Below are 15,619 nucleotides of genomic sequence, written 5' to 3' on the forward strand. Positions count from 1 at the left end.
TAGTGAACTTTAAGGTTGTTGCTTTCTCACACTGAGATGGGACAGGGTGGATTTGAGGCCTAAACTGAAAGGATTCTGTGTTCCCAGGAACATAAGGAAATATCTTGTTCTGATACACAAAATTAAGGGTTCATCAGTCAAGGCAACTAAAGAACTGGAGAGAGCCACATTGCCTCCTGAACACTGGGAGCAATGGGAAGTCCGGTGTCAGAGCACATTCATCTGGTGTAACAGTATTTGTCATGTGATTCTCAAGCACGACCAGTGTCTGCACTGTGTTCAGGCTAGGAAGTGAAGTACGCAGTTCAGAGCCCACGAAAATCTCCACAAGCTCAGTTGCTGCACATAATGCACAAAGGCGGGATTTTACATCCGGGACAGGAACCCGGCTAAAACCGGAAGCACCCCTTGCTACGGGGTCTAATGGGGGCATATGTAGTGTCTCCCAACAGCCAATCCTAGTGCCAGGAGTGTTTAGGAGGCGTAGCCGTGGAGAGACAGTGGCCAATGGCAGAGAGGGCCGTTAATAGAGTGAGGGCAACCGCGGGTGAGGGGAAGAGAGTACAGCCGCCACGGGAGGCTGAGGAGCTCTAGCCAGTTGGGTGGTTAGACTGTTGACGCGAACTGTAGCGGTACTTCAGCCACCAAACTTCGATTCTCGCCTGCCCTTAAACATCATGGGAGATTCACAGAGTGAGCATCAGCGGATGTTACGACGCCACAAGCGCGAGAAGGCAGAGCTGCAGGCCCACATTCAGGGCATGAAGAGCTCGGTCCCCAAGAGCGACGAGAAGAGAAGAAAGCAGTTGCTCCTCGATGTGGCCCGCCTCGAGGCCGAGATGGAGCAGAAGCACCAGCAGGAGCTGCAGAAGTTCCAGGAGAGTTTCCCTGATAACAGCAACGTCGATTCAGTCACTGAAGATCTGGGCAAGCTGGATCTCGAGGACAAGCCTCCTCACCTCTCGAGGGCACGGAGAAGGCGCGAAAGAAAGGTGGCCCTTGAGAGAGAAAGGCAGGAGAGGATGGCCAAGGCTGAGATGAAGCATCGGTCCAGCTTCCGCCATGACGAGGAAATGAAGCTCGACGCCATCCTGTGGGCCAGGAATCTGGAGGTGAAGGATATCCCGGCCGACGGCCACTGCATGTACCGCGCCATCCAAGACCAGCTGGTGTCCTCCGTGACCGTGGAGAGCCTGCGGAGGCGCACCGTCGAGTACATGCGGAAGCATGTCGAGGACTTCCTGCCCTTATGCAGCGACCCCGAAACCGGCGACGCCTGCAGCCGCGACGACTTCTTGAGCTACTGCGACGACATCGTGTCCAGCGTGTCGTGTGGAGGCCAGCTCGAGCTGAGGGCCCTGTCGCACGTCCTGCAGACCCCCATCGAGGTGATCCAGGCCAACTCGCCCGCCGTCGTCTTCGGAGAGGAGTACACCAAGAAGCCGCTCACCCTGGTCTACAGGAGCTACTCCATGTGCGGGGAGCACTACAACTCGGTGAAGCCGCTCGACGCCGGCTCCGTCAGGTGCCCGGCCTGCCGTCTCTTGTAGGCCCGCTGCCGCCATCGCCGTGGCGGCTGCCGTTGGAGCCGAAGCTGCCGCCGCCGCGTCTCCTCAGCAGGCTCCGCTTTTTTCCTTCGGTTTTCTCAGGGTTTTGTTGATTCATTTTACTCAGAGTTCACCCCCCTCTCCACCCCCGCCCCCCCTTCTTCCTCCCTCGCTCTTCTATCCTCCTCGACCGTCCCTGGGTTGCTTCTTTCACGGGGTTAGGGGGACCGGAGGCCGGTGACCAGGAAGACATCTGCACCGTCCCACCCTGTTGGAGTGACTTTGCCAAGTTCCCACCTTTCTTGCTCCGCGGCATGTGGGGTGGGGTCTTCCCCGACCGGGGCTCGAACCCGTGTCCCCAGGATTCTTAACCACTGAGCCACCAGGGAAGCCCTAGTATTTTGTTTTGTTTTTTCATAAAACCTTGTATGGTTGCAAATTAAGTACAGTTGTTTAGATGTTTTCTGAATTCTAAATAATGTTTGTTAACTTTAGAAGTTAAATGTAAGCGTTAAATGTAGAAAGTAGATTTACCTAAACTGATAGGCTAGATAAGGCTTGCTCTAAGATGTGAAAGATCTCAATTGAATTTCCTTTATTAAATATAAGAAAGGACATGACTTTATTCAAGTAGTTGATTCATTTCATTATATCTGCAATTGATGTGAAGTAAGAAGAGACAAACTGATAGGTAGTTTAACTTACTGTGAGGGGTGACATCAACTAGTAAGTTTCCTTTATTCTCAGACGTAAAAGGGTATAACTTTGTTGAAGCACTTGGTCCACTTTGTTCTATCTACAACTGGTATGAGTGTGAAAGATCTGAACTTAGTCGTTTTCCTTAATTCTTAGAGATAAAAAGTATTTAAAGAGAGATTTTAAAAAGTATTAAAGTAGTTGATTCATTTTGTTATATCTGCAACTGCTATGAAGCACAAAAAAAATGAGCAATATACTTTTGCTGATATTTGAGACTTTTTGATATCTTGAATTTGCCAAAAAAATGTAAAAGTGAAATGATTTGCAGTAAACAATTAAAAAAAATTTAACCTTTAGGTCCTGTATTTCAGTGAGATTACTTAAATTCATTTAAAAATTCTTTGTACCCACCAAATGTTCTAAACTAAAACATACGAAGGGGAAAAGGCAAACAGTAGTTTGTTTAAAGAATAAAAGCAGTTTAAAAAAATACCTGGTTTTCTATTTTTGTATAGCTGACTGAGTTCATATAGAGTTTGTATCCCAGGATCGACTTCAGCAAAGGAATCCTGGAGGGTTAGGGAGCAGGAGTGAAGGGGGAGGACAGAGTGACAGATGAGGCTTTTGGAAGGAGGAATGGGCCTGCAGTCCTGATGGTGGTCTGGAGTGGAATATCTCCCAGGGAAGGATATAGGGAGGAACAAAATAGTTGAAGCTATCCTGAGTTGATGTTTCACTCAGTGAAAACATCATGAAATGGCTCCAGTTAAGGATGTTCTCATTGCTATGCATGACAAAGTATTTGCACTTTCAAAAACTTGCCAGTCCAGGGCTAGTTGCAGGAGGGAAAGAAGTGCCACTGTTTTTTTCTTTTTTTTTTTTTTTGAAGGCAGGGTGTGTGTTGGGGGGAATCTCTTTTCAAAATACAAATATAGAAACCTGCCAGATAGCTCACTGTGTAAATGTGTGCATCAGATACATTTTCAGATAGCCAGCTGGCTGAGAAGAGGAAGTCCCTGAGAAAACTAGGTATTTGGCCGCATTGTGAGAAGAGCGCCTTTTATAGGGATGAGAATGCTGGCTGGGGAAGGAAGAATAGGCCAGGAAGGGAGGCATAATCTATAGAAGGGGGCCTGGCTGGGAAAAAGGGTGAAAACTGGGGAAGGGGTCAGTCTAGGAGGATGAATGGGCCGTGGCAGGGGAAAGGGGACCAGGCAGAAGAAGGGGAGACGGCTAGGTAAGGACACCTGTGTGGACTGGGGCACAGGGTGAAGAAGGAGGCCAGGCTAGGAAGGGGATAATGGAGTGGGGGCTGCTTAGGGAAGGAGGACTCGGCTGGTCAAGGGAAAGAGGCTTAGTTGAGTTAGGAGGCAAAGGATGAGAGAGGAATCCTTGAGTGTTAAAGGGGAAAAGTCCTGGGGAATGGCACCTGACCAGGGAAAGAGATCTGGCTGGGAAAGTAGGCTTAAACTGGGGAAGAGGGTGAGGCTGGGGAAGGGTCCTGGATGTGGGAAGGGGCCTGTCTTGGAAAAGGAGCACAGACTTGATAGGGTGGCACAAGCTGAGGATGGGAGACTGGCTGGGCTGGGGGAGATTGGGGGGAGAAAATATCCTGGCAGGGAAAGGTGGCCTGCCTGGGGAGGGGCTCTGGCAGGGGAATGGGGCCTGGGAAGGAGGCACAGGCAAGGAAAGGAAGCTGGTGGCGGGAGAGGTTCGAATGCTGAGACCGACATAGGCTGGGCATGGGATAATCGGTGGGTTGATGGACCTGGCTGGAAGAGGGGGATTAGCAGGTGGGGAGGGCCTGCTAGGGCAGGGATCCTGCCTGGGAAGGAAGGCGTGTGTCCTGGCTGAGGGAGGGCACATGGTTGAGGAAAGGGACCTAGCAGGGGGAACAGGCTAGGGATGGGGAAAACGTCTGGCTGAGGAGGGGGAATAAGCTAGGGAAGCGGTTTGGTTGAGGAAGGGGTATACCGGTTGAGGAAAGGTACCTTACTGGGAAGGAGGCCCGCCTAGGGAAATGAACTTAGACTGGGGGAGAGGCTGTTAGGTCCCTGGGTGAAGAGAGCCTGGCTGTGGGGAGGAGTCTGGCTGGGAAAGACTTCCCAGCTGGGGGCATGTGTGTGTGTGAAGGGGTCCCGGCAGGGAAATGTCACATGGTTGGGGAGGGGACTTTACTGGTGATGGAGAGCTGAGAGAGGAGGATGCTTGGCCAGGGAAGGAGGCCTTTTTTTTTTTTTTCTGGGGGTGGCAGAAGAGTGTTTGTTCTGGGTCCACCCACCGAGCCAATTAGGGTGCTGGGGGCGCGAAGCGGATGTAAAGGGTGGGCCGAGACAGTCCCGGGGACGGCCTAGGCCTCCACGGCCCGGCCGTTGATGATGCGGATGTGGCAGATGATGTCGTGGATGGCTTCTGACGTGGTGCCCTGGCCCCCGATGTCTGGGGTGTGCATATTTTCATTGTCCATGGATGCCAAGATGGCCTTGCAGATGGAGGTGGCGTGGGAGTGGAGCTTGAGGTGGTCGAGCATCATGCGACTTGGCACTGGCTATGAAAGGCCAGCGAAGGGGGAACTCCTTGGCAAAGTGGTCCAGCTGAAAAGGGAAAAGGCTGGGCACAAGCACCTGGCTATGAGAAGGAGGCCCTTTCTGGAGAAGGGGTCCCGTGAGGGCAAGGGGACAAAGGGTTGAAAAGGGGCTTTGCCTGGGGAAGGGTAGCCTGGCTAAGGAGGCTGTCAACAGGGTCTCAGGTCGGGGAACAGGCCCTGGCTGGGTGAGGGGCCTGCGAGCAGAAGGGTCCTGCATGGGGAATAACACAGGCTGGGGTTGAGGCCTGCCTGGGGAGGGGAGGCTGGCAGCATAGGACGGTAAAGAGGCTGGGCTGTGGCCCAGGGTGGGAAAACTTCCAGGCAAGTGGCTAGAGGCTGGAGAGAGGGACACAGGCTGGTAAGATGGCTGGTTTAGAAAGGGGGCCAATCCAAAGAAGGAGGCATAGGCTGAGGAAGAGGCTCTGGCTGGGGAAAGGGGCCTGGCCGGGCAAGGGGACATAGGCTGGGGAAGGAAAAGCAAGTTGGGTCAGGGAGCCTGGGCACGGGCTGGCGGGGGTGGGTGGGTAAGAAGCTGGGGCAGGGGCCGAGGCAGGGGCCTGGGTAGGGTTACTGCAAAAGAGGAGACTGGCTGGGAACGTGACTCCGCTGGGGTGAGGGTCTAGGTGGGTATAGGGGAAGCCTGCCTAGGAGGGGAAGGGAACCAGGCTGGGGAAGTAGCCTTGGCCACGGAAGGGGGCATAGGTAGCTGGGGAGGCAGGTCTAAACGGACAAAGAGAGCCCGGCTGAGAAGAGGGCCTGGCTGGCTTGGAAGCACAGGCAGGTTAAGGGCTTCTGATGGGGGATGGGCTTATCTGCTGGGGCAGGGTGCATAATGTGGGGAAATGGGACTACCTGGGGAAGGGGGCCTGGTTCCAAGGGGGTATAGACTGAGGAGCAGGGTTAGGGAAGTGAGGAAGAGGGAATAGGCTGGTGACAAGGACCAGGGGCCTGCTTGGTATAGGGTATGAATTGGTATAAGGTGAAAAAGGGATTCCTGGCTTTTGCATGGGGAAGGGCTAGGGAGTGGCACCTGGCTAGGGGAGGAGGCACTCGCTAGGGAAGTTATCTGCACATAAATTTGGGAGGGGCTGGATGCAGAGGGGCCACTGTTGTGAAGGCAGGGTGCACTGGCCAAGGAAGGGGGCATGGCCGCGGAAGAGGGCATAGGTTGGTGAAGAGGGCACTGCCTGGATAATGTGGGCCTTGCTGGGAGTGGGGGGAGGGCCTGGTGCTGCCCACGGAATTCTGCCCAGCAGAAGGCAGCAAACAAACCAGCAGAGTCCCATTTTACAGGCTTCTTTCTCCCTAAATACAAGAGAAATCACTATCTCTGTCTAGGGAACCCTTAAGATCTCACTGGGCCTGTCCCAACTTCCTCCACTGGGTTTGCCTTCAGCTGGAAGGATGGGGAAGAGTAAACCCAGGCCAGATTCCAACCAGGCCCAGAGCACAAGCCAAGAAGGGGCCTTCGCTGTGGGATCTGGCAGGACATGAGGGATTTGCAGTCTGTTCCATTTTGTAACAGTGACCACAGTCACTGAGGACAGTTGACTGTTCTGGGCAATTGTGTGTGCAAAAGCCATGGGGTACTGTTCCCAAAGGGGTTCAATTCCAGAAGCAACTTTCATTCATTTACTTACCATTCTTCATTTACTCCTCATGATCATGCACTTTTGCCTTAGCAGCCAAAGACAAGGACACCTATCTGGATTTGAAGCCCCGCTCATATACCCACTTCCTAGCTTTGTGACTTGGATTAAGTCATCTAATCTTTCTGGGCTTCAGTTACCTCATCAGTAACATGGGACAGTTAATGCCCGTCTTAGAGGTATCTCTTGGGATGTTAGGTACATTAAATGAAAATATGTATAAAATGTGCAATAAATGTATCATTACCTAGGGGCCTAAGACTATAACACTATCAGCTGTGGCAGCAACCACCCCTTCATTCTGTCTACAGTAATTTTGGAGCCACTTGGCCTCTTCCCACAGGTCCTACAGTGGAAGCCAAAACTTCTTGGTCTGCAGCGTGAAAGCAAATCCCACTGGGGCTTAGCAGAGTGTCCTCTTGGGGACGGGGGGCCTGTGTGCGGGGACTCCTCAGGCCAGTCAGTATCTTCCTTCCTTCCACCCTTTTTCTACACACACACATACACATGCGTATTTTAAAAAAACCAAACTGGTATCATTCTATTTGAACTACTTTTTTTTTTTAACTTAACAATACATTATAAGCATTTCCTTCTCTCCTTAGTCTTCAATACGATGATTTTAATGCCTGCATTCTAGCCTGTGAATGTGCCACAATTTATTTGTCCTATTCTATTGCTGGACATTTAGATTGCTTTCAATTTCTCACTGCTACAAATATGCGACTGTAATATCCTTGTAGCTGAGTCTTTGTCTATATTTCTGATTATTCCCCTTTGATAAGATTTCTAGAAGTGATCTAGGTCCAAAGGAGAGGCTTTTAATGCATACTGGTAAATTGCCCTCCAGAAAGAGTGAGCCAATGTACACTCTCAGGGTGTGAGAGTGTTATTTTCCCATATAGTTGCAAACACTGAAAATTATCATCTTTGCTCATTTGTTAGGTGAAAAATGCTGTATTAGTCGACCCTTTGTTGATTACTAGTAAGGTAGAATATTCCTCTAAGTATTTGTTAGCATGTCTATTTCATTCATGCTGGAACAAATAATTCTTAATTTATTGCCTGTTCCTGACATTTGCTTAATTTTTTATGGGTAAGTTTGTCTTCTTCTTACGGATTTTTAATAGGTCCTTCCACTTTTCATTCGGATATTTTTTAAAACTAGTTTTTCCCATACATTATTAGGCTCTCAGTGTTGTTTCTGACTTTTTGCGTGTGCTCAAGTTTAAAATTGTAAGGGAGTCTATCTATCGATCTTTTTCTTTATGGTTTCTGTCTTGGTATCTTGCTTAGAAAGGGCTTCCCCATCCCGAGGTTGGATCAATATTCGTATATACTTTCAAGTTTTTTATGCTTTCTCTTTATATTTAACACTATTTAACATATCCACCTGGAAATTACTTGGGTGGAAGACAAGGACATAAACTGATTTTCTCCAATTATGGTAATTAACCAGTTAGCCGAACACCACTTACTGAATAATCCACCATTTCACCACTGATTTCAAGTGCCACCTTCCACATATATGACATTCTTATGAGAGGGTAAATCTCGTTTCAGCCAGTCCCACAGAATAACTGCATTCCAGTGACCTCCATGTGAAACTGCCAGCTGTCCATTCATCCACTCACTCCATATTTACTGAAGAGAATGGTGATAAACAGTAGAGGTAGAGGTAGAGAGATAAAGATCCAGTCCGAGCGCTCACCATCTAGTAGAGATGGCAGATCGGAAAATAGACAGAAATAAACAGAAGGCAGCATGACCAGTGCTGTGATGAAAGGAAGCACAGAGGAAGGACACTTCATCAGACCTGGGGTGGCAGGGAGGCTTAGGAGGAGCTTGCAGAGGACACAGCCAGAGCAAAGGCAGGAGTGAAAGAACAGGGTGTCGGGACTTCCCTGGTGGCCCAGAGGTTGGGACTTTGCCTTCCAATGCAGGGGGTGAGGGTTCGATCCCTGGTCGGGAAGCTGGGATCCCACGTGCCTTGAGGCCAACAAACCAAAACACAAAACGGAAGCAGTGTTGTAACAAATTCAATAAAGACTTTAAAAAAAAATGGTCCACATTTTAAAAAAAAAAAATCTTAAAAAAAAAAAAAAAGAACATGGTGTGTCCGTGTTCAGTGGAGCTGGAGGATAGAGGTGACAGGTGAGGGAGCTGTGGGAAAGAGGCTGCAGAGGGAGGCTGGCATGGTCTCCCAGCTTTAGTAACCATCGGTTTTACTCATAATATTACAAATTAAATAAATACACATTGAATGAGATACCATTTTTCATCAGTCAGATTAGCAAAGAAGTCAAGTTTGATAATATGCTGTGTTGATGGGAGAATGCAGAAACAGGCATTCTCAAACATACTGTTTCCCTTGTACATGACTAAAGAATATATTTTAAATGATACTATGGGTTGCTTTTGAGGAGGGGAACCAAGTTGCTGGGGGAAAAGGATGGGACGGAGCTTTGCACTGTGTAATCTCTTAAACGGCTGATATTTTGAACTATATGAGTTAATAAATAAATCTAAGCCTAACTAACTCACTAAATAAAACGCACATAGCTTTTGAACTGGCAGTCTATATCCAGGGATCTATACTACAGGTATACGTATTATACGGCAGTATATTTCAAGGCTATTCATTAGAGTGTTGTTTGTGCAAGTAAAACTCCAGATACAACCTAAATATCCTCAGTGAGGACTAGCTGAGTAAATTTTGCATCATCCATATGAATTGTTTCCTCTAGGGAGAGGGAAAGAAATGGGTGGGTGGGAGGAGGAAGGTGTTGAGCTTTTTCCTTTTAAACTATGTCCTTCGATAGAGTTGGATTTTTTTATTGCAAGGCTATATATCACCTCATTCTCTCTCCTGCCAGCCCCTGGCAACCAACATTCTACTCTCTGTCTCTCAATTTGACTACCCTATGTACCTCATATAAGTGGAATCATACAATATTTGTCCTTTTGTGACTGGCTTATTTCACATAGCATAATGTCTTCAAGCTTCATCCACGTTGTAGCAGGTGTCAGAATTTCCTTTTTAAAGCTGAATAATAGTCCATCGTGTGTATATACCACATTTTGTTTATCCATTATATCATTGAATTTTTAAGTAGAAAGTTGTATCTATGTATCATCTAAAAACTAGAAAAAATGATTTCAAAACACTATTTCCTTTCTTCCTCTTCCTCTGGGATAATTTAAATATCATAGGAATTATCTGCTCCTTGAAAGTTGGAAATAGTCCATTCACTTGTGAAACTGCGCCTGGGCCTTTTTTTGAAGTGAGACTCTTTGCCAGTCAGGTAGAGTCCTCGGAAGAAAAGCTATGCTGTGTAAAACAACCATAATTTATCTAAAATAGATAGGGACAAAAATTAGACAACAAAGTCAGGAGGTAAAGAGTAAATGTGAAATTTTTCTTATCTCTCAGAGGGTGAATCAAAGATACCATTTCAGTTTTGAAGTTGAAAAATTGAGAATTGTAGGCTTAAGCGTGGGGCTTACCGTCATAAAAATAACCACCAGTAGAACTAAAAGCGAATTGCCTATGCTCCCATTTAGAAGATTAAAAAAAAAAGAATAAAGGAAGGAGAAAACCTAGCCCTTGGAGCAACAGACAGAAAACAAAGGAAAGAGAAATAGTGAACTGGCCTTTTGTCATGGGGTCGCGGAGGGCGAGGGAGGAGCCAGGTAGCTTGTGCCTTTTTTTCCTGGCGTCTTCATTTTTACTTTGGTTTAAATTATTTTGCATATGGAGATACCAAGGTTGTGCTCTGCGTCTGTGGCCTGTTCCTACTTGGAAAAAGAAGACATCTTCTCATCTCATTTTGATTCTGTTTTATTTCGGTGGGTATCTCCTAGGGGGATTATGCATATGCTCATTAACTCAGCCATCAAGTCCCAACTTGACTTTGAATAGGAAAAATGTGCCCCTTAAATATGTTTACTGCTCCTGAATTAATCTTGCCAAAACACTTTGTTAACCATTGACCTAGATGATCTCTGTAGGTCCTTCCAGCTCCCTCTGTGCCTGTTTTGGTTTCTCTGTCTCTCTATCTCTCTGTCTCTGTCTCTGTCGCTCTCCTTCACACACACACACACACACACACACACACACACACACACACAAATCCAGGACCTGTCTCTGAACATTGTGTATGACCCCACAACACTACATGGCAGAAACAATAGGGAAGCAGTCTTGGTTTGGCGTAAGAAAGAAATGTTTTGATAATCAGAGCTATTCAAAGATATGAAAAACCATCTCACAAGGTGGTGAGTTCTCTGTAATTGGAGATGTGTAAGCCCAGGCTGGATAGCCACCACCTCAGAGGTTTTCAGGCCATTCAAGCGTCTAATGGGGATTTAGAAGAAATTTGAAAACAAAAGAGGTTTCTTTTACTTAGAGGTGGGGAGTGAGGCAGAAGAGAACCACAGAAGCCCCTGGGCATGGGGAAGGCCTGGGCTGGGAGCTGGGGGAGCACTAAAGGAGATTTGCCAGGCCTCTTTTACTCAGTTGAGTCCTCTTTCTAGAACCACAGAAATGTTCATCCCTCCCCCAGGGATGGCCCTGATGAGTCTTGAGTTTGGAAACAGAAGAGTATTGTGGAGCTGCAGGAATAGCCTAAGGTGGAGACACCACAACTGCAATGTTGACTCCAGCCCTTGTTCCGAAGTGCAAAACTACCGGTTGAGCGGGCTTGCAGAGTTGCCCAAGGGACCTGTTCTAATGAATAGCCTAGAAACACTGGAATACATTCTCAAGTGTGTAAATAGTGCTTCTGACATATCTGAGGGGGCTTGAAAACAGTTTAAGTATCCTAATCAGTTCAACCAAATACACTGAGTATCTCTACTAGCAGGCACTGCTGGCTGGGCAGGGGCCCAGGAAGGCCAGGGTAGGGGCCCCAAAATAATTAAGACTGAGTTTGTGCTCTCCATGGCAGCCTCACGGCCTCGGAGATGAGAAGCACACAAATCCAAGTGACTGCCAACCCAAGGCCCACCCTTAAGTGCTGTGGTCCAGTTAAGAAGATGAGGAAGTGAAGTGGGAATGCTCTGGGCCAGCTTGGAGTAGGGAGGAAGAGGGAACGGGAAGCTCGGAAAGTTCATCTCAGATTTAGGGGGGAAGCCCTCAAGGGAAGAGCGTCCCAGGCTGTGAGGACCCCAGGAGGCAAACACCAGAGGTGGCAGTGGGCGAGACACGAGTAAAGAAGGGTTGTTCGCATCTCCAGCGTCTGTTTCCCTCCATTACCACAAAAGCCTCCAATGTCCTTTTTGGGGGTGCGAACCCCTGTCACCCTCTTGGGGTGACAGCGGTTCACCTCCAGGACCCTCTCCTTTCAGGTCTGCCAATCAAAGCACCGATTCTTCCGGGCCACAGTGATTGGCTCAAGGTGAATCTATGGCTTGGGCCTGCCCAATCAGAGTGAAGCCCATGAGCACACGCGCTCTGTTGCTCCTTTGAACCTGTGAGAAACAAAATCCGGAGCCCCTGCCATCTTGCATCTGTGGGAGCTGGCAGGGGAGGGAGTGCAGTGACCAGGGTGGCCGAGGTGAAGCCACCAAGGTTCATCACCAAATTGAGTCACCTCCTAGGAAGAGGCTAATAATAAGGCGTTCCTGGAATTGGAGGTGAGTTCAAAGTTCTTGGAAAATCACGCCAGAATTTTGTTTGAAACAAAAGCGGAAGGAAATGGGCAGCGGCAGCGGTGTTTTCCCATGTCCACGAAGCCGCTTTATCTGGGCTTCTCAGCTACCTTGAAACCAAGAACGGGCTACTCGGGGTATTCTAGCCCCTGGGGAGTGGGCTCTCTAAGGAGTAAGTGAGAACTCGGGGGCCTGTGGCAGTCTGATGTGAATGAGTGTTTGTCCATTCCCAGGAATGCAAGCATCCCTGAGGGGTCCTGGGAGTAACCGGGTTCTGATCCCAGTCATGAGTTTCTGATCATGAGCTGCCTTCCCGTAGGGCCCAGATTCAGTGACCAGCCACATCGGAGAAGAGAGACTATTTCTGCCACTTGCTCCATCCTTTGTGGAAAAAAGTCTTCTGTACTCAGGAGTTAGAATGTTACCCTAGAGGCAATAGAATCCGTTAAAAGTTTGTTTTTCAGAAGGAATGAGACATCAGAGCTATGCTTTAGACATAAGGAATCTTAGGGGAAAGAATGGATTGCAAGGAGAGAGATTGGAGGCAAGAAGCTGATTTGAGAGGCTGTCTTTTCATCCATGACAGACGAGGCTGACCTGGCCTGGGGCTGTGGCAGCAGGGAGAGAACAGGGGACCAAAGTGATGGACACTGGGAGTAGAATTAACATTTGTTTTATGTGGAGGGTAAAGACAAAGACAGGATCAGGGGTGCTTCCCTGGTTTGTGGCTGGAGTAACTCCTAAGGTCCACTGAGATAGGCCCTTAAAAATCCCTTCAATTACCAATCAAGTAGAGTGTCCCCAGTTTCACGTATACAACCTTTGTACACTAAAGCTTTTTGTACCTCTGAGCCAAACTGAAAGGAGCATGTGAGTGAGCACAGACTGTCTTAGAAAGGATACACAAGAAACTCCAAGGAGACCAACTCAGCAGCTGAGAATAGGGTGTGAATGCACTGATTATTCAAAATAGAAATAGAGTTTAAAATTTTAAGTATATAATCAAATTTTAAGAATAAAAGCAGTACGGGATTTCCCGGGTGGTCCAGTGGTCAGGGCTCCACGCTTTCACTGCCAAGGGCCCGAGTTCAATCCCTGGTCAGGGAACTAAGATCCCACAAGCCGCATGGCACAGCCAAATAAATAAATAAAAGCAGTAGCAAGACAAGAGTGTGTCACCCATCAGTACTGTCACCAAGCTGAGAATTTTTCAGTTGATAATAATAAGACAAGAGCTTCAGCAGGACAATGCAGGGAGGGCTCTACATCCTTCCTCCTGTAGTTCTCTAGTAGGTAACTATTTGACCACAGTTCACAGCCTGTCTCTTTGTCATACACACATCCCACTGCTTTCAAGGAAAGCAAATAATCCTCAGAGACAGTAAAGTCTAAATTCCACATCTTTTGGTTAAAATGGTAAATTGTATTTATTTTACTATAATAAGAATCATATTATATATGCATATGTATACATATCCATTTATACAGTTATATACATACAGATACATGCAAATATAAATGAAACACTAAAAAGCTACAAGCCAAATGTCAGCAGTGAATTGTGAAGTCTGAATTGTGAGATTATGAGATTTTTACTTTCTTTTATTTGTTTTTGGCTTTGTAGGGTCTTTGTTGCTGCACGAGGCTTTCTCTAATTGCCCTGAGCGGGGGCTACTCTTTGTTGCAGTGTGCGGGCTTCTCGTTGCGGTGGCTTCTCTTGTTGTGGAGCACGGGCTCTAGGCGCGCGAGCTTCAGTAGTTGTGGCACACGGGCTTAGTTGCTCCGAGGCATGTGGGATCTTCCTGGACCAGGGCTTGAACCTGTGTCCACTGCATTGGCAGGTGGATTCTTAACCAGTGCACCACCAGGGAAGCCCGAACACATTACATTTTCAGGGAAAAATAAGTGTGTTTCTTTAAATCCACTTGAGTTTGCTTGAACAGGCTCTTTGCTTTGGCCAAGGAGGAGGCAGGCCCTAGGGGCAGATGCACGTGTGTTCCAGCGCAGGAATTTCTCCTCTCCAGGCCTGCCCTCCACCTTTACAAGGCGATTTCAGGCTTGCAGAGCTCATGAAGAGTCTCTCGCTCACACATGGGCATTGTCGGAGGGCATGTACAAGGTCTCTTTGAATCTCATAGATGAATTTACAACCGTTTCATGAGGGATTCCTCCCGATGGCCCCAGAAACTATGTTGGGACTGTTCTGCCTGACTTACAGCCAAGAGTCATGTCAAGGCTGCGTGTGGCAGCAGCACAGTGCGGTGGGAAAAGTGACACAGACGAGTGAGCCGTGGAATTCTGCAGTGTGACCATCAGCCCAACACTCCCCCTCTCTGGCCCTTCCTTCCTTCATTGCTAAGATGAGGGGATCATTAATTCCACATTTTAAAAGCAGTATAATTATTTTCTGAAATCGGACCCACAATGGATTTTGAGTTTTGCATCATTTGCAAAGCAGTTTCTGTTTCTTTCTTCTGCTTCTACTGATGCAGAGACCTGAGGCCCACTACAATGCCTTGTCTAAAAGCAGAACCACTAAACCTTGGTGACACAAAGAAATTGCCGCAGAAACTTTGAAATTTAAGAACTTTCTGTTTTGCTTTGTTGTTTGTTGTTTTAATTTTTTACTTTGAGCCAGGTCAAATTTTTAGCCTTGATGTACTTCCCTCACTGATCTTTGAAGAGAGAAGGGAGGTCCCCAGAGGCCAAGGTGGGGAGGGCGATAGGCAGACAGGATGGCAGGGAGCACCGCTTAGAGTTCTGTTAAAGAACAAAATTCACCTGAGTGAATTTGAAGATCAATTGGCTGTATTCAGCAATTCACAAATCGGACAGCATCCCATCTAGCAAGCAGAGAGCAGCTCCAAGGAACTGTACAAAATGGAAGGTTTTGAAAGGCAGAGAAGGGGTGGGACAAAGAAGTCATCAACAAAATAAGGGGTTATTTCAGACAAAGGTCACCTTCCTTTTGGGGAAGGCAGGGGTCTATGTGGCAGACTACCTCACTAGTGCTGGCCAGGAAATTCCAGACTGACTGGTTAAAGTCACTTTCATGGGATGGGCTAAAACTGCAATTTGGTTACGTATTAAGTCTTGGTTTACTGATGTGGGGCATAGCACACGTGACTTCATTTTGGGCCTGTTGTTTCTTTGTTTAACAGTTCTATTTGAGTAGAATAGACATGGCAAGAATAAACACAAAATGTTAACAGAGGGCTTCCCCGGTGGCGCAGTGGTTGAGAGTCTGCCTGCCGATGCAGGGGACACGGGTTCGTGCCCCGGTCCGAGAAGATCCCACATGCCGCGGAGCGGCTGGGCCCGCGAGCCATGGCCGCTGAGCCTGCGCGTCCGGAGCCTGTGCTCCACAACGGGAGAGGCCACAGCGGTGAGAGGCCCGTGTACCGCAAAAAAAAAAAAAAAAAAATGTTAACAGGGGTTTTCTCCCAGGAGAATTATGGAATTTAATTTCTCCAGATTATTGACAG

At 47.8% G+C, this 15,619-nt stretch overlaps 1 protein-coding gene across 1 annotated transcript; it reads left to right on the forward strand.

Moving 5' to 3' along the window:
* Positions 1 to 677: 677 nt before the first annotated feature.
* Positions 678 to 1,550, forward strand: LOC307069679 (OTU domain-containing protein 6A-like; the record flags this gene model as incomplete). The annotated part of the gene is made up of 1 exon (XM_079728032.1): positions 678 to 1,550. The coding sequence occupies one exon, from the start codon at positions 678 to 680 to the stop codon at positions 1,548 to 1,550; it is 873 nt and encodes a 290-aa protein (XP_079584158.1).
* Positions 1,551 to 15,619: the final 14,069 nt, after the last annotated feature.

Source organism: Hyperoodon ampullatus (assembly GCF_949752795.1).
Source record: "Hyperoodon ampullatus genome assembly, chromosome: X".
Lineage (NCBI taxonomy): Eukaryota > Metazoa > Chordata > Mammalia > Artiodactyla > Ziphiidae > Hyperoodon > Hyperoodon ampullatus.